The sequence below is a fragment of the Balaenoptera musculus genome, chromosome 16 (assembly GCF_009873245.2).
Source record: "Balaenoptera musculus isolate JJ_BM4_2016_0621 chromosome 16, mBalMus1.pri.v3, whole genome shotgun sequence".
Classification (NCBI taxonomy): Eukaryota; Metazoa; Chordata; class Mammalia; order Artiodactyla; family Balaenopteridae; genus Balaenoptera; species Balaenoptera musculus.
The window spans coordinates 19,141,126-19,164,216 of record NC_045800.1 but is presented as its reverse complement, the minus strand read 5'-3'; the positions used below and the strand labels follow the sequence as shown (position 1 = coordinate 19,164,216).

At 33.8% G+C, this 23,091-nt stretch overlaps 1 protein-coding gene across 5 annotated transcripts in view; it reads left to right on the top strand.

The window, feature by feature from the left end:
* SHOC2 (SHOC2 leucine rich repeat scaffold protein) overlaps positions 1–13,066 on the top strand; it is a 102,953-nt gene extending 89,887 nt beyond the window's left edge. For all 5 annotated transcript variants that reach the window (XM_036829749.1, XM_036829748.1, XM_036829752.1 and 2 more), the window contains 5 exons: positions 1,438–1,626; positions 6,780–6,902; positions 8,879–9,016; positions 9,338–9,455; positions 10,968–13,066. In XM_036829749.1, coding sequence (XP_036685644.1) covers positions 1,438–1,626; positions 6,780–6,902; positions 8,879–9,016; positions 9,338–9,455; positions 10,968–11,176 — 777 coding nt within the window. In that variant the 3' untranslated portion in view covers positions 11,177–13,066. The remainder of the gene's footprint in view (positions 1–1,437; positions 1,627–6,779; positions 6,903–8,878; positions 9,017–9,337; positions 9,456–10,967) is intronic.
* The last annotated feature ends 10,025 nt before the right edge of the window (positions 13,067–23,091 follow it).

Below are 23,091 nucleotides of genomic sequence, written 5' to 3'. Positions count from 1 at the left end.
AGATAGCCAAAATTTGAATATTATTTAAAACACACACCTCACAATGTTTGTATTCTCCTTGCTTGGGCCTTTACATCAATCCAGAATATTTTCTTCTGCTTCTCTGAGTATTAAAAAATTTTTTTCATCCCTTAAGATCTGGCACACTCTCAGCCTTCTTCCTGCTTTTCTAGTTATTCCAGTATTTCTTCTTTTCTTTGAATTTAAATAAAGAAGTGACTTAAAATTTGAGCACTTATTATAATGCGAGGTATTTTAAAGCTATTTATATATTTTTATTTCTTAAAAAAAACTCTATGATAGCCTATAAAATAAGGCATCATTAATTTACAAATGAATAAAACTAGTGTTCAGAGAAATAACTTGCCCAGAGTCACAAGCTACTAAAAGATAGGGCCAGGATATAAAACTATTTTATAGCCTGTACCAGTGTTTCTGAAACATTAATGAGCATACAAATCACCTGGGAATCTTAAGACTCATATTATGATTCTGTAGGAGTGGGGCCTAAGAGTCCTCATTTCTAGCACGCTCTCAGGGGATTCTGATGCTGCTCTTCCTTGAGCCAGACTTTGAATAGCAAGAGCCTATTCTGTATACTTTGTTACTGATTATATACAGTTATATATTATTTTCTTTTTCCTATCTGTGTGCTTTATTTCTCTTAGTGGGATTTAGTCTTCTTAATGGCAGAGATTCTTTTATAATACCTAACACTGGTTACATGGTAGGAGACTGAAGTAAGAGGGAATATGGGATTATATGCTAAGTAAATACTTGTTTGGTAGATGTATATTCCCTCAGAAATTTACTGTATGGAAAAGCAATATATTATATAATATGAGGAAGTATATTATCTTCTGAATTTAATATTCCTAAAAGGAACATTTAAATTACTGAATGACACCTTACTCTGTGCCAAGCATTATATTAACCTTAATAATAATTTAGAGATAGGTACTTAACTAAGACCTGGATAGGATTGATCACATAGCAGATGGCAGAGTCAGGACTCAGACCCAGGACTGTCTGATTACCAACGTTTCCGCTTTTATAGAGGTCTAAAACTAGCCACTCATGAAGCACCTCTTACCCACAGACATATTTTCTTTACCCTGTAGAGTATTTTAAATAAATTAAAGCCAAAGAATAAAAATCGGAGATTTAATATAAGTAAATGAATTTCGTGTTTCTTTGTAAAGTCTGGAAATCTGACTACATTGGCTCCACATTCCTGCAAGGCAACAGTTAGCTAGAGCTGAGTAGTGAGTGACTTTCCTCTAGATGAGGCATCACAGAACCGGTCCATCCAGTCTCTGTCATTTGTTACCTGCAAGGCCCTTTGAGGCATTTGTTTGGGACTGCTGCTCTGTACTCTACAGAATAAGTCTTGTTACAGTTCTAATTCTTATGTTTATTTCATTTTTTTTTTTACAGAGTCTTTTATCAAGTCTTGTGAAACTGAATAGTTTGACCTTAGCTAGAAACTGCTTCCAGTTATATCCAGTAGGTGGTCCATCTCAGTTTTCCACCATCTATTCCCTCAACATGGAACACAATCGAATCAACAAAATCCCATTTGGAATTTTCTCCAGAGCAAAAGTATTAAGTAAGCTGAATATGAAGGTAAGCCTCTATTTGTGTGAGGGGAAAATAACTACTATGACTAGTACTTTTAATATTTATGGTTTATCTGTCAGAATGGGTACTTGCTTCTTGCTGATGGGACTCTAAACTGATAATAAGGATACTTCAGGACAATTTGTGTTAGACAACAAATAGCTTAGAACCATGCAATATCCTTAGCAATTTGAATAATCATGAATACCCATAACAGCATAGTTGTAGGGATATTTATTGCAGAGCTTTTCATTTAACTGGTACCAACTTATTGAAATTAATAGGGATTTCATTTCTTAAAAGTACTATATCTTCGGTGAAATAATATGAAGCAATTACAAATAATACTCTAGTTTAGAAGAATATTAAATACCAGTTGAAATAATATCAATTTATTAAGTAGGAAAAAGTTAAGCATGAAAAGATTCTGTTTGTACACATTGTTTTTAAAAGCTGTTTTTAATGTGTTCAATTACATATTAAATATCTATAGATTTATATGCATACATATAGCCAGTGTTTACTAAAATATACTGTTTATCTTTGAATATCAGAATTATTTATGGGTGATCTCTTTTTTTTTATCTTTTTCTTTTTATTGAGGTATAATTGACCTCCAACATTATATTAGTTTCAGATGTACAACATAATGATTCAATATTTGTATATATTGTTAAATGATCACCCCAGTAGGTCTAGTTAAAATCCATCACCATACATAGTTACAGAATGTTTTTTTCTTGTGGTGAGAACTTTTAAGATTTACTCTCTCATCAACTTTCAAATATGCAATACAATATTATTAACTATAATCACCATGCTGTACTTTTGACTCTCTTCATCCATTTCATCTACCCTCTACCCCCTGCCTCTGGCAACCACCAATATGTTCTTTTTCTCTCTGAGCTTGGTTTTTGTTATTGCTGTTGTTTGTTTTTTTTTTAGATTCCACATATAAGTGAGATCATACGGTATTTTTCTTTCTTTGTCTGACTTATTTCATTTAGCATAATGCCCTCAAAGTCCATCCATGTCCTCACAAATGGCAAGATTTTTATACTTTTTTATGACTGGATAGTATTCCATTGAATATATATACCACATCTTTTTTATCCATTGATTCATTGGTGGACACTTAGGTTGTTTCCATATCTTGGCTGTTGTAAATAATGTTGCAGTGAACATAAGGTGCATATTTCTTTTTGAGTTAGTGTTTCTGTTTTCTTTGGGTAAATACATTGGAGTAGAAATGCTGGATCATATGGTAATTCTCTTTTTAATTTTTTGAGGAACCTCCATACTATTTTCCATAGGGACTGCACCAATTTACATTGCCACCAACAGTGCAGAAGGATTCCTTTTTCTCCACATTCTCACCAACACTTGTTGTTTCTTGTCTTTTTGATAATAGCCATTCTGACAGCAGTGAAGTGATATCTCATTATGGTTTTGATTTGCATTTCCCTGATAATTAGTGATATTGAGTACATTTTCATGTACCTGTTGGCCATCTGTATGTCTTCTTTGGAAAAATGTCTGTTCAGATCCTGTGCTCATTTTTTAATTGGATTGTTTGGGGGTTTTTTTGCTGTTGAGTTGTATGAGTTCTTTATATATTTTGGATGTTAATCCCTTGTCAGATAGATGATTTGCAAATATTTTCTCCTAACGGGTGATTTTTAGTTTCTTTTTACTTGCCTGTATTCTCTACAGTGAATGAGTTTCACATTTGTAATCAGAAAAAGGAATTTTATTGCAAAAGGAGGAAAGCAATGAAAAATGATTTGTCCAGTGATTGAATTTGTAGTGAACAAACTTTAGGCCCACAGGTAATAATTATTGGCCACATAACTAATTCATGGCTGAGGTAGGAATCCAGGAAGCCTAGATTTCCTGCTTTCAGGTATAGTGTTCTTTATATTGTATCATACTACATCCTTTTGTCTTTGATGAACCATTTCAAAATAATTGTGGTTCTTTAAACTACAGTCTAATTGTATAATTTTTAATTCTATGTATACTTCTTCATAAGTATATGTATCTTTTATAATTGTTTGGAAGTATATAATAAGTGAACCAGTGGAAGTTCAAAGTAGTCTTATAATCTTAAACAAGTAAAATATACTCTTAACAAGTCTGGTTATATGAGGTTTACCAGTGGTAATGGCATGAGTTCTGAATGTTCCATTTGTAATACGAGGCTTAGACAGCAGTCCAGGTATTCATTTGGTTAAACATTTTCTTTAAAATAAATTTATTCATTTATTTATTTTTGGCTGCATTGGGTCTTCGTTGCTGCACGCGGGCTTTCTCTAGTTGCGGCGAGCGGGGGCTACTCTTTGATGTGGTGCGCGGGCTTCTCATTGCAGTGGCTTCTCTTGTTGCGGAGCATGGGCTCTAGGTGCACAGGCTTCAGTAGTTGCAGCACGTGAGCTCAGTAGTTGTGGCTCACAGGCTCTAGAGCACAGACTCAGTAGTTGTGGCACACGGGCTTAGTTGCTCCGCGGCATGTGGGATCTTCCCGGACCAGGGCTCAAACCCTTGTCCACTGCATTGGCAGGCGGATTCTTAACCACTGCGCCACCAGGGAAGTCCCATTTGGTTAAACATTTTTATGGATATTATGTTATTGTAATATGTTAGCTTGGAAAAGCTTGCTGTTTTCAGTGAAATGATAAAAACTTTGCATAGAGCTTTGAAATTAATTTTTCTTCAAAACTGAGACAAATGGTTAATAAAACTTTTTCTTGAAAGAAGTCAAAATGATGCCTGACATTCTCCTCCTCACATAAGCATCAGTAGTAAATTTTTTTAATGAAAATACTTTATCGTGCTAATAACTATCCGTAGTTTGGGCATAGGTAGATAAGAAGTTTAAATAGGTAATAAGTTTAAATATTATAATAGAAGAAAAACTTGGCTTTCAAATGGATGTTCTCTACTTGAGATTTCTCTTACGGATAATTTTGTGTAAAATGAGATCAGTAATTAATGTACATTGCAGAAAAAATTTTAAATACAGATGAACAAAAAAGGAGATAAAATTTTAAAATTCCACTGCTGTTAATAAATCAGCATATATCATTGATACCCAACTGGGACAGGGAATACTGATGGTCCCATCTCAGTACCAAAATACCCCGAGCACACAACGGTGTGGTAAGAGTTGTTTTATAAGTGAATATGAGGAAGCGGGGAAAAAAACTAGTGAATCACTGGCATGTATTTCACTATTTTTTCTGTGTATAGCTATATCTAATTTTTAAATAAAATTAGAATCACTGTGTTTCATCATTTGTTTTTATTATTTAATGATAAGTATGTTTTTACCATCTTCTCGTATGGATTTTTAAAGTAAAATCATGGATACTTAGTGTTTTAATGATTTAATTTGCTGTCTTATTACAACTTTTTTCCTCTCCTACTTTATTGTTCAGCATCTCTAGAATTGCTGAGCTTATCTGGATTCCTTGTGGGCTATAGTTAGATATTTCTTCTTCCACTGTGCTCATGAACATTCAGATTTTATTCAGTGATTTCTATACATTACTGTGAAGTGAGGAAAACATTATATTTATCACTGGGACCTTTGAAATCTCAATTCTTCATCTGTATAGTGTATTTTTCCATATCCAACACAGATAATCGCATAGGGAACAAACTTCTAGTTTAGACTTAAAAATAAAAACCTAATTACTGTTTGAAGAACTTTGGAGGCTTAGAGTTTTTGTTCCTTTTCTCTTCTTTCTACTGGGTGGGCCAAAAGGTTCGTTCGGTTTTTTCCGTAAGATGGCTCTAGTAGCACTTAGTTGTCTTTAACTTCATTCAAAACAATTTTGTTAGATTGTATGTGACAGCTGTCATATCAGCGTGCATTTAAAAAAAGACTTATCAAAATTGGTGAATCTTTGTGTAGCCATTTTAATATTGAAGATGGAAGAAAAAAGCAACATTTTTGGCATATTATGCTTTATTATTTCAAGAAAGGTAAAAACGCAACTGAAATACAAAAAAAAGATTTGTTCAGTGTATGGAGAAGGTGCCGTGACTGATCGAATGTGTCAAAAGTGGTTTGCGAAGTTTCATGCCGGAGGTTTCTCGCTGGACGATGCTCCACGGTCAGGTAGACCAGTTGAAGTTGATAACGATCAAATCGAAACAATAATTGAGAACAATGAACGTTATATTATGCGGGAGATAGCTGACATACTCAGAATATCCAAATCACGCATTGAAAATAATTTGCACCAGCTTGGTTATGTTAATCGCTTTGATGTTTGGGTTCCACATAAGTTAGGCGAAAAAACCTTCTTGACCGTATTTCCACATGCGATTCTCTACTGAAACGTAATGAAAATGTTCCCTTTTTAAAACAAATTGTGACGGGTGATGAAAAGTGGATACTGTACAGCAGTGTGGAATGGAAGAGGTCATGGGACAAGTGAAATGAACCACCACCAACCACACCAAAGGCTGGTCTTCATCCAAAGAAGATGATGTTGTGTATATGGTGGGATTGGAAGGGAGTCCTCTATTATGAGCTCCTTCTGGAAAACCAAATGATTAATTCCAACAAGTACTGCTCCCAATTAGACCCACTGAAAGCGGCACTTGACGAAAAGCGTCTAGAATTAGTCAACAGAAAACGCATAATCTTCCATCAGGATAACGCAAGACTGCGTGTTTCTTTGATGACCAGGCAAAAGCTGTTACAACTTGGCTGGGAAGTTCTGATTAATCTGCTGTATTCACCAGACATTGCACCTTTGGGTTTCCATTTATTTCGGTCTTTACAGAATTCTCTTAATGGGAAAAATTTCAATTCCCTGGAAGACTGTAAAAGGCACCTGGACCAGTTCTTTGCTCAAAAAGATAAAAAGTTTTGGGAAGATGGAATTATGAAGTTGCCTGAAAAATGGCAGAACGTAGTGGAACAAAAGGGTGAATACGTTGTTCAATAAAGTTCTTGGTGAAAATGAAAAAATGTGTCTTTTAATTTTACTTAGAAAACCAAAGGCGCTTTTTGGCCCATCCAATATATTTAGACATCAAAAAAGGGAATGACTTTTTCTGTTTAAGAATTCTTTTTCTATAGGGAGGTACATATGGAGCTTTGTTTTTGTGGTTTTACCTTGAATGCTTCTTTTTGTCTTTGTCAGGACAATCAGTTGACATCACTTCCTTTGGATTTTGGAACTTGGACCAGTATGGTAGAATTGAATTTAGCTACAAATCAGCTCACAAAGATCCCTGAGGATGTGTCTGGTCTTGTTTCTCTTGAGGTGAGTATAAAAGAGCATCTAGAACTCCTTAGACTCTTCCACAGTTTTCTCACTCGTGAAGTTTCCAATTAAACAATTTCTAAGTGGGTGAAGATCATAATTACTGGGGTTGGCCAAAACGTTCGTTCGGGTTTTTCTGTAAGATGATACGGAAAAACCCGAACAAACCTTTTGGCCAACCCAATAGAAATGTTAGTGCTCTCGGGACTTCCCTGGCAGTCCAGTGGTTAAAACCTTGTGCTTCCAATGCAGGGGGCATGGGTTCCATCCCTGGTCTGGGAACTAAGATCCCACATGCCATGCAGCATGGCCATAAATAAATAGATAAAGTCCAGATTTAATCAGTTAAGAAAAAGAAAAGGAAAAAAAAAAAAGAAATGTTAGTGCTCTCTTAAACATGCAGCCCTATTAGTATGATGAAGTATTGACTTAATCTGGGCTCAATGCTTTTGAATTACTCTTGCCCACTAAAAGTTGGTAGGTTTGAATGCTATAAAGTATCTTTGAAAGAAAGGGTCTCTAAAACTTAGCATCTTTTAGAACATCGTTTTTTTCTTAGCTCTGTTTAAGAATGCTGCACCATTGTCCTCTAAAATAATTATGGGTTCCTCAGATGGGAATTCAGAACCCTTCATGTAATTCTGACCTACTTTTCCATCCTGAATACCCACCTCCTCTTTTATTTACTAACTAAATTTATTTTCTTTGTTGGCAATGTGTGCATATTTCTAGCTCTGTACCTTTAGTCTTATTGCTCCCAATATCTAGTATGCTCTCTTCTCATCCCCTTAAATTTTTCTTTTAAAATTATTTCTCATAATTAAAGATCCATCTTCCTGTCACCTCCTCAGTCAAGGATGATTTCTCCTGCCTCTTGAGTTCCTAACATTTTCACCCTTTGATAAAAAAGTTTACTAATAGTAAATAAGTATTTCTAAAAATGTCCTCTGTATTCATGTTTTTAAAAAATCTAATTTCTATATTCTTTTATTATTGTATTTAGTAAGGTGAAATAGTATGGTGTAGTGGTTAACAGCAGGAGCTTTGAAGCCAAACAGATCTGGGTACAGTTCCACTTTAACTCTCTCTATTTATGGATTTAACATGCCCAAGCTTCAGTTTCCTCAGCTGTGAAATGGGGATGATAGTATTCTCCTCATAAAGTTTTAGTTAGGATTAAATGCAATAATGCACATTTTTCATTTAGTATAGTGCAATGCAAATAGTAGTAAACTCAATAAATGATAGCTCAATAAATGATATCATTTTCTTGGTCTTACTGAATCTGTTTACTTCACTATGTGTAGTATAACTTTGGGAGAAATAAGTGGGCATAAAAAATTAGCCAGAACTTTATATGGATCTTTCCATTTAGTGCTCTTTTCACTATCCCTGTACCCAGTATTGTTTCCCCACCTAACCCTCCCCCATTGTATCTTCTCTGGGAATAAGGACTATTACCTTCTTCAACCTTTTTTTTTTTCCTTCTTCAGGATATTGCAGGATGCCTTGCAATGTAATAAATTTTCTACAAATAATAACTGTAGTGGATTGATATGGGCAGTTTAGAAGTCAGTTGTTGTCTCCCTTAAATGATGGTTTGTAAGGAGTTTTGAATAAATAATTGATTTCCTATTAGATACATATTTGTAACTATTCAGTATCAAAATACCATTAACTGTATGAATCTTAGTGCAAGTAGTTAATAATTTTATATTTTTTGTAATTTAGTTAAAATTAAATTCTTTCCTTTTGCTTTTATTAGTTTTGTCTTAATCAAACTATTTTGTTTCCAGTAACTATGGTGATTTTTTTTTTTAGAATAGTAAGTTTAATGTCTTGTTATATAATTAAACATTACCCTCAATATTCACTGTTTAGAAAATTAGCATTGCTTAATAAATTTTAAGCCACGCAATGATAATATATAATTCTGTTTTGTGAGCTGTCAAACATTATCAAAAATTTCTCTTTAGGTTCTGATATTATCAAACAATCTTCTAAAGAAGCTTCCCCATGGTCTTGGAAACCTTAGGAAGTTAAGAGAGTTGGATCTAGAGGAGAACAAATTAGAATCCTTGCCAAATGAAATTGCTTATCTTAAGGATTTACAGGTAAAACATTATCCTGATGATTTTATAGGTATATAATTAAAGTTTTTGGAATGCATTCCAAATTGCACATTATTCTTGGACCAGATAGATTTTCCTGTTACAGCATTAGGGCTGAATTTTATGTTCATGTAACCTACCTGCTTTTGTCTTCCTAACAAATGATATTTTTTGAAAGAAAAACTTATTTAGTGATTCTTATATTATCCAATCTAATTTCCATGTTTATTTTATTGGTTTAGTAGTTTAGATGTAGTTTTTAAAAATTTACATCAGTTATAGGAAATATGTATGTAACCGTCTTTTATTTTGTTAATCTTTTAGAAATTAGTCTTGACAAACAACCAATTAACCACTCTTCCGAGAGGTATTGGTCACCTTACCAATCTTACACATCTAGGCCTTGGAGAGAACCTACTTACTCATCTTCCTGAGGAAATTGGTATGAACCCTTTGGATACTTGACTTTGTGGTAATAATTTGCTTTTGTGTGTTCAAGCAGTATTTCAGATAAATATAACAAATCTACTATTTTTTTCATCTTGATCAGGTTACATCAGGCTCAAGATTTTTTTATAGAACACCAGTAGTGGTTGGTTGGTTGGTTGGTTTTGATTAGGTTTCCTCATGGGGTATTAGGGTTAATATTATATTTGACAATGTTTTAGTGTACTTATATTTCAGTAGATTTAACCTCAATTTAGAAGAGTTATTTTTCTTCCAAATTTAAAAATTACACAAGCTTGAATTAAATTAGTAGTGTCTTATGCCGAAAGAACCTTCCCTTGTGAGGTTTTAGGATTGATATTAATATTTGAGAGTACTTTAGAATTTTCTAAGTGTTTTCATATCCATTATTTCATACTATCAATGTAAACACCTTAAATTTTAGGCAGTGTAAATTGCCTCATTTTACAAAGAGAGTTAATTGATTAAGGTCACATAGTAATTCTAAAATTAGTAATCCCATGTATTATATTCTCCCATCTATACCATGCTGTTTCAGGGGCACTATAGATTAGTGGTTAAGAATGGTTTTGGAGTAAAATAAGACAATTCAAAATCTGGCTCTGCTGCTTATTGGTTTTGTGGCTTGGATAAGGTACAGAAACTCCCTAAGCTTCAAGTTTACTACCTGTAAAATAAGGATAATAGTAACTTCTCACAGAGTTGCTCTGCATAATAAATAAAATCTTAAATGTGAACAAATCCATTACCTAGTAACTGTTGTTTTTCATTAGTTTTCTACATACCACTATCAAATAATTATAAATTTTAAAGTTTAAAAATTGGAAGCACATAAGGCAGCTATACACTTTTATTTCTAGTATTTTTATCCATCTGGCCTCATGCAATTGCTTGACACATTTGCCTAGAAAGTATGAGTATCCTAAGACAGTCTAAGAAAAAATTTTAAAAGATTACATAAATTGATTTTTGGCTTACTGTCAAATATGTAATAACTCTCTTAGCGAAAGATTTATACAAAGTAACAAAAACCTTTCACGTGAGAAATTTATTACTAAGAGAGATTATCACATTTTCTCCAAGAGGAAAGTGAATATAGGCACTGACTGTATAATAAACTTACCTCTGGAATTTTGAAAAAATACACATGAATGCCAAGCTATCCCAAACAGAGTCTCTGGAGATGTAGTATATGTTTTTTCAAAAAAACTCCAAGCTTGAAAACCAACCATAAAGGAAGAGATTCTGATTTAATTGGTTTAGAGCGTGACCTGGACATCATGGTTTTTTTAATCTTCCCAGTTTATGTGAATATGTGGGAACGTTTGAGATCCAAAGTTGTAGAAAGTTTTAAAACTAAGAGAAGAGAGTAAAAGGAAATGTGTGTTCAGTATGCATAATACCCAGGATAAGGATCATGCCCAGTTGAACTTTTTAAATAGTAATTAATTTTCTTAAAAAATAATAATTTTGTTTTTTAAAACAGGTACACTGGAGAATCTAGAAGAGCTGTATTTGAATGACAACCCCAACCTGCATAGCCTTCCCTTTGAGCTGGCTCTTTGCAGCAAGCTTTCAATCATGAGTATTGAGAACTGTCCACTCAGCCATCTTCCACCTCAGATTGTTGCTGGGGGTCCTTCTTTCATCATTCAGTTCCTAAAGATGCAGGGTCCATATCGTGCCATGGTCTGATACAAATCTGCTGGTCCCACACACTGTTCGAAAATAGACTGCCATTAATGTTTCATATCTATATCTGTATCTATTTATGTAGATATTGATATATTTGGCAGATTTATAAAGACTGCGTTATGTGTTTCTGCTAATAGAGGAATCATAGCCATTTAGATTTTTTTAAATTCTGTACAAAAGGCTTATATAAGTTTTCTTTGCTGAACTTGATGGATGTTTTCTGTTGTGTAATATGATATGCCAGTTTGCTTAAAACATTTGCCAACAAATTATGAAGTTATTAAATTTAAGGGCCAGAGGTAGTATAGTTAGATATACTTTCTCTTAGCAAAAATCCTGGGCAAACAATTTTGTTGCAACTTTTCATATATATTTTCCCCTTACCAATTGTCAGATCTTTATAGTATTATAGGCCCTGAAGGTATAATTTTTCTTTAACTTATTTTGAAATTTGAGATTTGAATTTTATATATTGTTTACAGTCAGAGTAAATCACTGGATTTTTTTTTTTTTTTTTTTGGTTTTGATTTGCTCTGTTTTGATCAGTGAAATCTAGAGTTTATATCCTCTGCTAAAGAATTTGCATCAGCTGATTTAAATATTAAAAGATAATTGCTTGTTGAAACAACTGGCAAAGTGAAAAGATACAGTCAGAAATTCTAGAATTCCTTTAATTATGTTTCTCTGATCAATTGTGAAGCAAAATATCTGAAGTGAGTCTTTGGGTTGTTGGGGGAGGGTATTGAGACCTTTTCTAGTATAAATATCTTAAGTTTGGGGGAACAGAAACTTGTAGTGTAAAGGAGTTTTCATTCCTGAAAGTTGCAGATCCACAAAAACTAACAGAATAATTTGGCAAAAAAAGACAAAGATACACATAAACACACATTCTATATATGTATATACAATGCTATATAGATATGTATTTATTATATCATAAACTACGATAGGTAACTTTAAGGATTTCTCCCTAGCCTTGTACAATGAAATGAATGTTTTTCTTTGAACACTGCAATATATATATGTTTCAAGGTTATTTAACAGTGTACTATGGTTTTATATCTTGACTTGCCTTGTACATCTTTCAGTTCTGGAATATCTGCGTCTAAGCACAATATCTTCACACTGTGCTATATTGCTGCTGAACTAAATGCACTTTTCCCCACATGTGGAGTACTGGCTTCAAACAATTCAGTTCAGTACCATTGATTTCAGTCTCATCTTTCCTTTTTTGGTAGTTAATACAGTTATGGAAAAGAGCACATTGCATAGAAGCCATTGATAGTTCAGTGGAAGTTCTGTTAAGATACGCATGTGCTATTTGGTATATTTTCTTTTGCTTTACTGCTTTTAAGGCTAGCAGTATTGTAAGTGTGTGCCCCTTATTACAGTATGCTTACTTTTGATAGTGTCAGTCTAGTCGATTTAATTATTGAAGAGACTCACAGAGCAAGTGCATTCTAGATATCATCCTAAAAAACACTTCCCATATAATGAATAACTATTATGTATAATTACATATTGCTGCTTGGTTTTCTTTTTTTTTTCCATTTAGATGGGCATTGTATTTTAAATAAAACCATTTTTGAAGTAAGGTTATAACATTAAGATAGAAATTTGGAGTGTTGTTTTGCTTTTCCTGGCACTCAAAATCAGGACTAAGTTTGAGGTTCAACCTGTAGTCGTAATTGGCAATTTTTTAAGGAGCAACTAAGAAATGGAAGGCAGGTAAAGATATAAAACCGTAGAATGCTTAAATGTGCTGTAAAACTATTGTAGATGTCACTGGATTTTACCAAGTAATATCCTTTCTTCTTTTTTTCCATCTACTGTGGCTTTTCAGTTAAAGTTGTGTTTATAAAAGGAATTTGTTTATTACAGCTCTACCTAGAGCTTGTGTGTATGTGTGGTTTTTAAAAATCTCATATCCAGGTGTGTTTATATCTTAAGATAATGGAACTTGAACTTTAAAGGCAGTAACCTAATGTCTTTTTTTTTTTTTGAAAAAAATATGGGTATTGTTTCTTAAAAATGAAAATAGATATGGTTTTTAAAACATTTTGGTTCCCCTACCTTCATTTATGTTAGTTTGTAGCGGAAATGCAAAGTGATCACAGTCCTACATGTAGAAGTGATATAACAGGCAAACCATCTATAGCTGAGGAATTACATATATTTTTTTAAGATGCATAAAACGTGTCACATGTATGGCTGCCGCCTTGCAAGAACTCATGAATTTCATTACTTCTAACACAGAACTAAAATGGACTCTAATTTCCCAATTATCCTGTGCAATCAGGATATTTAATATTTAAGTAGTTTGAATATAGTAAGGGATATTGTTGAATGACTACATGTGAGCTAATATTTTCCTAAAACTGCAGTGGGACTAATTGCCATGTCCAACAATTGTCCTTTTTTTTTTTTTTTTTTTAATTTGGTTTCTCTGTGAGGCTCAGTAAATAAAAAATGTCATAGAATGTTACAATGTAAAAACATTGCTCTAAACTTTGCTTTTTGTTAATATATATAGTAGCAAACTGACAATGTCAAACAATCCTTTTGTGGTAGTTTAATACTTTTAAAATCCCAAATGATTATTTCATACAGAAAGAATCGGGAGATGCTAAGTAATTTATGGATTTGACGGATACAAATGCAAACAATAGAAGATAGAAACTCTTGCAGGAGAAAATACACATAAAATATTCATTTGTACTTTTAGTAAAAGGTGGATAATGCAATTGAAATGAGCTCTATAAATGTAATTACGTATTTCTAATTTATCTCACTGTAAAGCCTGAATCATTTAAAATAGATAAACTGTTATACATCACAATTTATCTAGTCTTTCTCTGATAACTTTCGTTATAACTTTTGCTTTTCATCTCAGTTATTGCTAAGCCATGCATAAATAGCGAGTCCAAATTTCAGCTTGCAGAATTTGTAATTGTTCATCAGTAAGAAAGGGTCGTGGTTAAAGTGTATAAAGTGGTACACTTTGAAATGGAAAGGGGGCTATCAATTGTTGTGTTGGGCCAGTAGCCATACATCAGAACTGTCTGGAAAACCAGGATATATGGTTATTCTTGCATGATTAAAAATTAGATGAAAGCAAATGACACAACCCAAAATAAGCAAAAGAATACATTCCTGAAATTTTCAAATTTAACTAAAATAAATAACTTGTGAAGAAAGATTTCCTTCTGCCTATACCAGAAGAAGATGGTATACCACATATCTTTAGCTAGAACTTTTCTCTTGCCTTATTCTTTTGGTTGGTTTAGCCTTTAAGAGCCAATTTGGGGAACTGGAATACACATGACAATCTTTGGTTAATTATCAAATCTCAGAATTTAAATATGCAAGAGTTGTAATACTGATTTGGTATCTAAGGGAGTATCTTGAATGCTGTTATATTACAAAAATATTATGAGAATGTTTTATAAAACATCTCAGTACTCTGTTATTGAATAGAATGCCTTCTTAAACCTGACAACACTAATTCTAAGGAAACATTTGTGGGTTTTTTAACTTTGAAATATAAGTTAAAATATAAATAAGGTTTGAATTTTTTTTTTAACTTTTAAAACTGAAGTTGGTCCTTAGTACCTTTTGAAAAACTTTCTCTTTACACACTTGTTATCCTGTTGATAGCATACATTCTAAATGTAAACTGTTTTGAATGTAAATACCTGTTAGTGATTAAGACTTCAACTGGCTAGTAGTTTATAGTGTTTCAGACTGGGGGCTTTTTAAAGTTTGGTAGGAGGAATAGTGTCCACTATTGAAAGTAGTATGGGCAGGGCTATCACGTACGGGTTTTGCAGGTTGTGCAGCATACGACAACACTACATGTTGGGGGGATTTAGTCACATCATAGATTTGCATATTTATTATGACAGTTTTTCAGCAGATGGCAGTAAAGTGCCTTGTTATAACAAAATCATGATATTATGTCAAGGTTCTGATACATGGAAGTAAAGAGTCTTGAGGAAGGAGAATTTTCCCTCCTCATTTGCACAAATGGCACTAGGTGGGATAGTGGAGAGAATTTGATCTTCATGCAAATTATTAGAGCTCCATCCTAACAATCCTAATAACAAATAATATTTAAATGACATTAAAATCAGTTTATTTGTTATAGATACTACTAAAAAGGATCTTACTCTAAAAATCTAATTAGAGCCTATAGGTGCTTTATCAGTGACCATTATTATTTAGATTTCATATGTTATCTAATTTACCTTTTATCATTACTGGTATTATTTACATGGTGAATTTAACCTTCCACTGGTCTGATCAGGCTTAATATACAAATAACATTTGCATTAGTCATCTATACCACTTTTTTCATGATTTTGTAGAAATTATTTTTCAATAAGTCTAGCTAGCTAGCTAGCACATAAAACCTTATTCCACTACCAAAGGGAATGTTTCATATATGGCTCAAAACATTTATTTTAATATTAGTCTTTAATAGAAAAGTATACTGATGTATATTTTTTCCTCATTTCGTACCTCAAAACTCATTTTTAACAGAGTTCAGAAAGTTACCTTGTAATTAAGAATGAAACAAAGTATTTTATATGATGATGATGTCTTTTGATTATATTTTAATCTGCATACCAGAACTTGTTTTTAATTAGATACATAATAATTTGCATAGTACACAGTTTACAGGGAATAGACAGAACACTACAAAAATGATACCTGAGAACAATATTTAACAGTTCTGACTTTTCTCCTAGTAAAAATCAGCCTTCCACTGATGTTTAACATGGTTTGTGCTATTCTGAGCTACGATTCAAGGCTAAAAGGTATAAACAGCCTTCAGAAAATGTACTTCTAACCTGATTTATACTGTTGATTATTTTGACTACATAAAAATTACCTTTTTTAGTCAGTCAGTAGTAGTAAGGTATTCAATATAAATAATGTATTTTTTAATGTTTTGCCATTGAATCTTAAAAAGTTCCAATCCTATGTGTAACTGAACTTGGACATGAAATCAGTCTTTGCAATGTCGTTGAACCACAAGAATGTGGAACTAAGAGAAATGACTCTTCACTACCATTTAATCTTCTGGAAAACTTTAAAAAAGCAAATGGCATGCATAAGGTATACAAAAACAGATGCACAAAAAATGCAACAAAGTATTTTGTGTGGTGAATAGTGACCTTCAACATTATTATATTGTTCATATTTACTGTTTATAAAATTCCAAACTTATAGGATTTTGGGGGATTTTTAAAAAACAATTAGAGTATATAATGAATATATCCTGTAATGAAGACTGTCCTATAATGGAGACATTGAATTATTAGAGGTAATTCCCCATTCTCTGAGCCTTCATTGAAGAAAATGCTTTTTGTTTTGTTTGTAACCTTTCATAAGAAAGTCTGCCGTTTAAGATGTCTTGGTAACTAAAGGTGGAAATTGAGTACAGGATTCCTAGAAAAAGAAAGTTTTAATATTGGCTAATAAAGACCATTAAGTTGTGTTTTCAGATGTTCATGAGAACAAAAACTATAAGGGTAAAAGAGACCTAACCCAGTGGGAACTATTTAATTGGCTGAAGAAAACTTACCAGTGCAGGTAACAAATATTAGTCCTGTTCACAATGTGATTAACTGTCATCTTTCCTCTTAACATTCTATGATACGTGTTGAATATTTTTAAAACATCACTCTGGCAATCTTGAGAAGAATGGAGTGGAGGGAATCAAAACTAGGAGCCAAGTGGCCACATGGGAGGCTGTTGGTGTGATCCAGGTGAGAGATGACAGTGTCTTTGTTTGGGATTGTAGCATTGGGGATGGAAAGCAATAAACATTTAAGGGAGTCTTAGGAAGAAAGTTTAGGAAGACTTGATGACTGGTTGGAAAAAGTGAGTTAGAGAATCAAAGGTTACTTCCAGGATTATGGCTTAAGCACCTGCATGTATTGGCTAAACTGTGGTACTTTGCAGGAGGACCAGGTTCTTTTAGTTGTTTGGGTGTGAGGGAAAGATGTGTTCTAGTACCTGTGGGACATTAAGTGGAGATGTCAAGTAAGCAATTAGATACTTAAATCTGGTGCTTTGAAGTTAGGCCTGAAAACTGATGATCCAGCATATAGATGGTTATTGAAGCAAGAATTTCCTAGGGAGAACATGTAGAATGGGAAGAGGGTGGAATATTGATGAACTCCAACATTTAGCTTTTGCAGAGAAAGGGAAGAATCTGCAGAAATTGAGAAGTAGCTGTAGTAAAACTGTGAAGGAAACAAGGAATATGGTATTTTGGAAATAGAATAGTCAATTTCATTCAGAGTTTAGTTTTTCTAACCTCTCAATGTATTCTGCTTCAATATCATTTTACTTTCTATGCCCATTTTTCTAGGACTCTGCACTGTCTGAAATAGTTGCCACTAACTAGCCACATGTGGCTAGTTAGATTAATTAAAAATTTAATTTTTCAGTCACACTAGTCACATATGTGTATGTGAGTACATATATATGAATATGAGAAAGAGAAAGCACAATGGTGAAAACATAAGTGAACTTTATGTGTTTTAACTCAGGCAGGTGACTGATTTGTAAAGAAGTTCTCTGGGTTTTCTTGATTTGGAGGGTTGTTATGTGTTGCTCAGTTTTATTATAGGTTCCATGCCTTTTAACTAGCACTATTACTTGGTGCAAAGCAATGTTTATCATATATCTTGTCAAACACACACTACAGACACAAAATTTTGCCTTTGAGGAGATAACAGTCTAATGAATTTCACACCTATTTGAGTAATCTGCTTTAAAAAAAAATTAAGAAAGCTGATTTCATTGAGAGTTCAATTTTTCTAACCTCCAGAGCAACTCCTGTTACTGTTTAACAAAGGCCATCCCAAGGCAATTGAGAACACTAATTGTGTTATTAAAGGTACTGATAGACTGGTTTAGAGAGATTAAAATATTAACATAACGAGTTATGAAGGAACCTGGGTTTGGAGTGATTACCATTTTCCCCCCAAATGTTTGGTGATTTCTTTTTCCTTCCTTGAACATCAGCATAGATGCAAGTAATCTACACATTTTGACCTTTGATGTCAACTTCAAAAGAACTCTGTACAGTCAAGAATTCTAAGTAACTCCTAATTCGGATTGCAGAAGCAAAGTTTTTCTAGTTTTATGCTTTTGTACAGTAATAACTTATTCTGTTACTTTTCCCAAGACAATTAGTCTTACCACATTCATTAGATGCTACCATAGATGAGATATCTGAGTATTAAGATTTATTTTTTCATTTTATATGCATACACACACACACCACTCACTTTTTGTCGAGATTACATTTCTCCAGCTTGAATACCATGTAGTAAATACCAGCTTTTTAAAATATTCTAAAATATACAAATAATTCTTTCAAGGGAAGTCTTTAAAACAAGTTCTAAGGTCAAAAAGGAAATTGCCTTGGCAGTTATTTTATAACTTTTTTCTACTGTATACTATTATTTCTCCAACAGTGAATTTTAAAATAATTTGAATTACTACAATTCCATGGGCTATGAATTTTATTGAGGATTCAATTTTATTAAGGATTCGGTTTACTTCTGTATCTTAACAACATTGATAATCATTTTTCCTACTTTCTTGGTTTTGGTTATGTTTAGCTTTAAGGATCAATTGTGTATTACTCTAAGTAAGCTAGTTTCATTATTCCCTTGCTGTTCTTTTGGTTTTTATGTAAATCTGACTCCGTTATCTTTATTTTCAAGATGAGAGAATATCCAGGGTAATTAAATGAGTTATACACTGATGAGTATCATGTCAACATTGAAATTAGAGCCTGTGTCTTCTGACTCCTTAGTCGGTATTCTTCCTTCTCGACTCCCAATAAACCACGTCATCTGCACGGCCCCAATAGAAATAGGTTACTCAAGTGAAAGCTGATAAAGTGAGGCCTGATTTAAACAGGTTAACCAGGTGAAAGCCAAATCAAATTTTTCCTCTGTTAAGAATCTGCTAATTTGAAAAATCATACATTGTAACAGCCATAATTTTGAACAATTTAGATTGAGTTCCCCACTTCTTTCCTTCTCATCCTTTTAAACCAAATGCAAGATACAGAGTGTCAGACTTAAGTCTATAATGTGTAATTTATGTACTTAACTGCTACTGTTTTTGTGTGGGTAATCTTTCATCTTGATTATAGGTGAAATATTAGTAATGAAATATTTGTTTTGGACAAAGGATCAATGATTTTAGAATTGGGGATTCAAAGACATCACATGGACCATTCCCTTTCAGGTAGATAAGACATTACTTATTTTAAAGATAAACCAAACCAAAGAGGTTGTTAAGTCAACTAATAAGTAGTGCAGTGGAACTGGGGACTACCTCTACTAGTGCAGTGTTCTTTTGACTCAATCATGTTGACTTTGTGATGTTGTATGCTTAGCTGTGAACACATTCTCCTTACTAAAGATTCAGCTTTGGGAGAGAGATGTTTGGAGCTGTGTGAGTAGTAATTAAGAAAGGTGGCTTCCTGGCTAGCCATCCTGATCAGTTTAAATGAATCCAAGGGAACAATGGAGTGACAGGTGTTGCAACTAGATTTCATTTGCTTCCAAGACCATTGAATCCAGGTGGGCTGCAAGGTATAAATCCAAATTAAAGTTATCACAGTTACCTTTTGTGGTATGGCTGATAGAGGGTTCTGCATTGAAGTTCATTTGTTTTTCTATATCCTAGACTTGGATATGAAGAAATGGTGGGCATTCATTCAGCAAATATTTGAGCACTCACTAACACGCCAGGCACTGAGCTAGGTGCAGGATATATTAGTGAACAAAACACCACAGTAAGTGAAACTTACATTCTAGTGGAGTAAGGCAAGTGATTAACATAATAAAACATCTGGTCTATTAGAGGGTGATAAATGCTATAGAAAACAACAACAAAAACAAAAACAAAATTCTAGTTTCTAGTCCTGCATGTAAGGAGCTTGGGAGTTGTCACTATGTCCTAACAACAAATGGAAAGCTAAACAAACTGAAAACAACTCTTAATAGATTTGTCAGAGAATTGAGGTCACAGGGAAAATTGCTGCCCCCCAGATTGGAGAGGTGAGTGGATACAGATAATCACAATTACCAACGCAGAAACTGATGAGCATAAGTTTCCATGGAAACCAGTGCTGGGGTAGGAAACCTAAACTGTAATTAATAATTGCTGATGGTTCAGCATGGACAAGTCTTGAATTAAAAACTTGCTGTGGCCCAGTCTAAAGGGGTCCCCACACTTATTTTGAGTTTCTACCTCCAGAAGCTCTTAACAGGTTCTCACAGTGAAGATTGGAGAAGAATCTCTTCATACTTCTAGCATGGGGAGGTAAAAAGTAGCCATTTTGAAATATACTGAGAGCATTTCTGTTCCTAAAAAGCCTTGCCCTCAAGAGAAACTATTTTACCAGAGCCTAACCTCGGGGGTTTTATCAGGGTCGGACTGTTCTTGGGGAAGAGAAATATCCAACTATAGGTCCCTCCAGCTCTCCATGTGTGGGAATGGAAATATCTAACTCTAGCCTTCCTGTCCCACTGAAGGTGGTGGGGCAGTGGGGAGTAGAACTAAGTATTTATTTCTTGGTCACAGCCTAGGAGCAAAAGCACAAAGATGTGCCTATGCATAAGGCTATGGAGCACCTCCCTTTCCCCCAACCTCTTAGCACCACATCACTGAAGGCGTATCTACATCAGTTCCTTTTACCCAATATGTCATGTCTAGCTTTCAACAAAATGTTATAAGGCATCCTAAAAGAGATACTTGAAGAGACAGAGTAATCATCAGAACCAGATTCAGATATCACAGGGATGCTGGAATCATCAGACCAGGAATTTAAAATAATGACTAATATGCTAAAGACTCTAACGGAAAAAGTACACAATGTGCAAGAAACAAGGGGTAATATAAGCATAGATGGAAATTTTAAGAATTTTAAAATGCTAGAAATGAAAAACCATAACAGAAATGAAGAATACCTTTGATGGGTTCAGTAGATGACACTGCTGAGGAAAGAATCAGTGAGCTTGAAGATATTGTCAGTAGAAATATTTCAAATGAAAAGCAAAGAGAAATAAGATCAGAAAAAAAACCCCAAAAAACCAAGAACTATGGGACAGGGACATCCCTGGTGGTCCAGTGGTGAAGAATCCACCTTACAATGCAGGGGATGCAGGTTCGATCCCTGGTTGGGGAACTAGGATCCCACATGCCGCGGGGCAACTAAGCCCTCATGCCACAGCTACTGAGCTTACGCACCTCAACTAGCACTCACATGCCACAAACTACAGAGCCCACACACTCTGGAACCCATGTGCCACAACTACAGAGCCCATGCGCCCTGGAGACTGTGCACCACAGCTAGAGAGAGAAAACCTGCAAGCCACAACTAGAGAGAAGACCTCGTGCCACAATGAAGAGCCCATGCACCACAATGAAAGATCCCACGTGCCTCAATGAAGATCCCGTGCCATAACTAAGGCCCGATGTAGCCAAAAATAAATAAAATAAATAATAAATAAATCTTAAAAAAAGAACTATGGGACATCTACAAAAAGTTTGATGTACATGTAATGGGAATACCAGAAGGAGAAGAAAGAGAGGAATGATGTTTGAGCAATAATGACTGAGAATTTCCCAAATTTAATGTCAGATGCCAAAGTACAGATCCAGGGACCTGAAAGAATACCAAACACGATAAATACCCTCAAATCTATACCTAGGCATAGCGCATTCAAATGACAGAAAAATCAAAAGTAAAGAAAATTTGAAAGAAGCCAGAGGGAAAAAACACCTTACGCATGGAGGAGCAAGGAGAAGAATTTCATCAGACTTGTTTTCAAAACCATGCAAGAAGAGGGTGGAGTAAAATATTTTGCGTGTTGAGAGGAAGAAAAAAAAACCAACCTAGAGTGCTGTACCCTGTGAAATTATCCTTCAGAAAGACTTCCTTACACAACTAAAATTTAGGGAATTTGTCACCAATGGACTTGGCTTGCAAGAATTGCTAAAAGAAATTCTTAAGAAAGAAGGAAAGTGATATAGGTGAGAAACTTAATCTACATAAAGGAAGAGCATTAAGGAATAAATGAAGGTAAAATAAAATCTTCCATTTTTCTTAACTGATTTAACATAATTGTTCAAAATAATAATAATATATTTGGTGACGATAGATTATGGATAAATGAAATGGCATCAATGTTATACATAAAGGATGAGAGAGAGGAATTGGAAATACTCTACTATAAAGTGCTTGCCCTACCCATTAAGTGATATAAGTATTATTTGAAAGTGAACTTGGATTAGTGATAAATGTATATTGCAAACTCTAGGTCAACCACTAAAAAAAGTTAAAATATACTTAATAAGAGGAGAGAAAATGGAATCATAAAATGCTCCATTCAAAGGACAGAAGGCAGAAAAATTATGGAAGACAAAAAAAGAGAACAAGGGTAATGAAGTTAGATATTAATTCAACTATATCAGTGATCACTTCAAGCACCAATGAAAAGAGATTGACACAGTAGATAAAAAAACAAGACCAAATATATGTTGCCTCCAAGAAGCACACTTTAAATATAAAGATACATATATATTAAAAGCAAAAGAATGGAGAAAGATATACCATGCTAACACTGAACAAAGTTGGAGTAGCTATATTAATTTCAGACAAAACAAACTTAAGAGCAAAGAAAATTATCACAGGTAAAGAGGCATTACAAAATGATTAAAAGATCAATTCTCTAAGAAGACCTAATTCTTAATGTGTGAATGCCTAACAACAGAGCATCAAAATATGTGAGACAAAAACTGATAGAACTGACTATAAGGAGAAATAGATCAATCCACTATTACTGTTGGAAACTTCAATACCCTTCTATCTC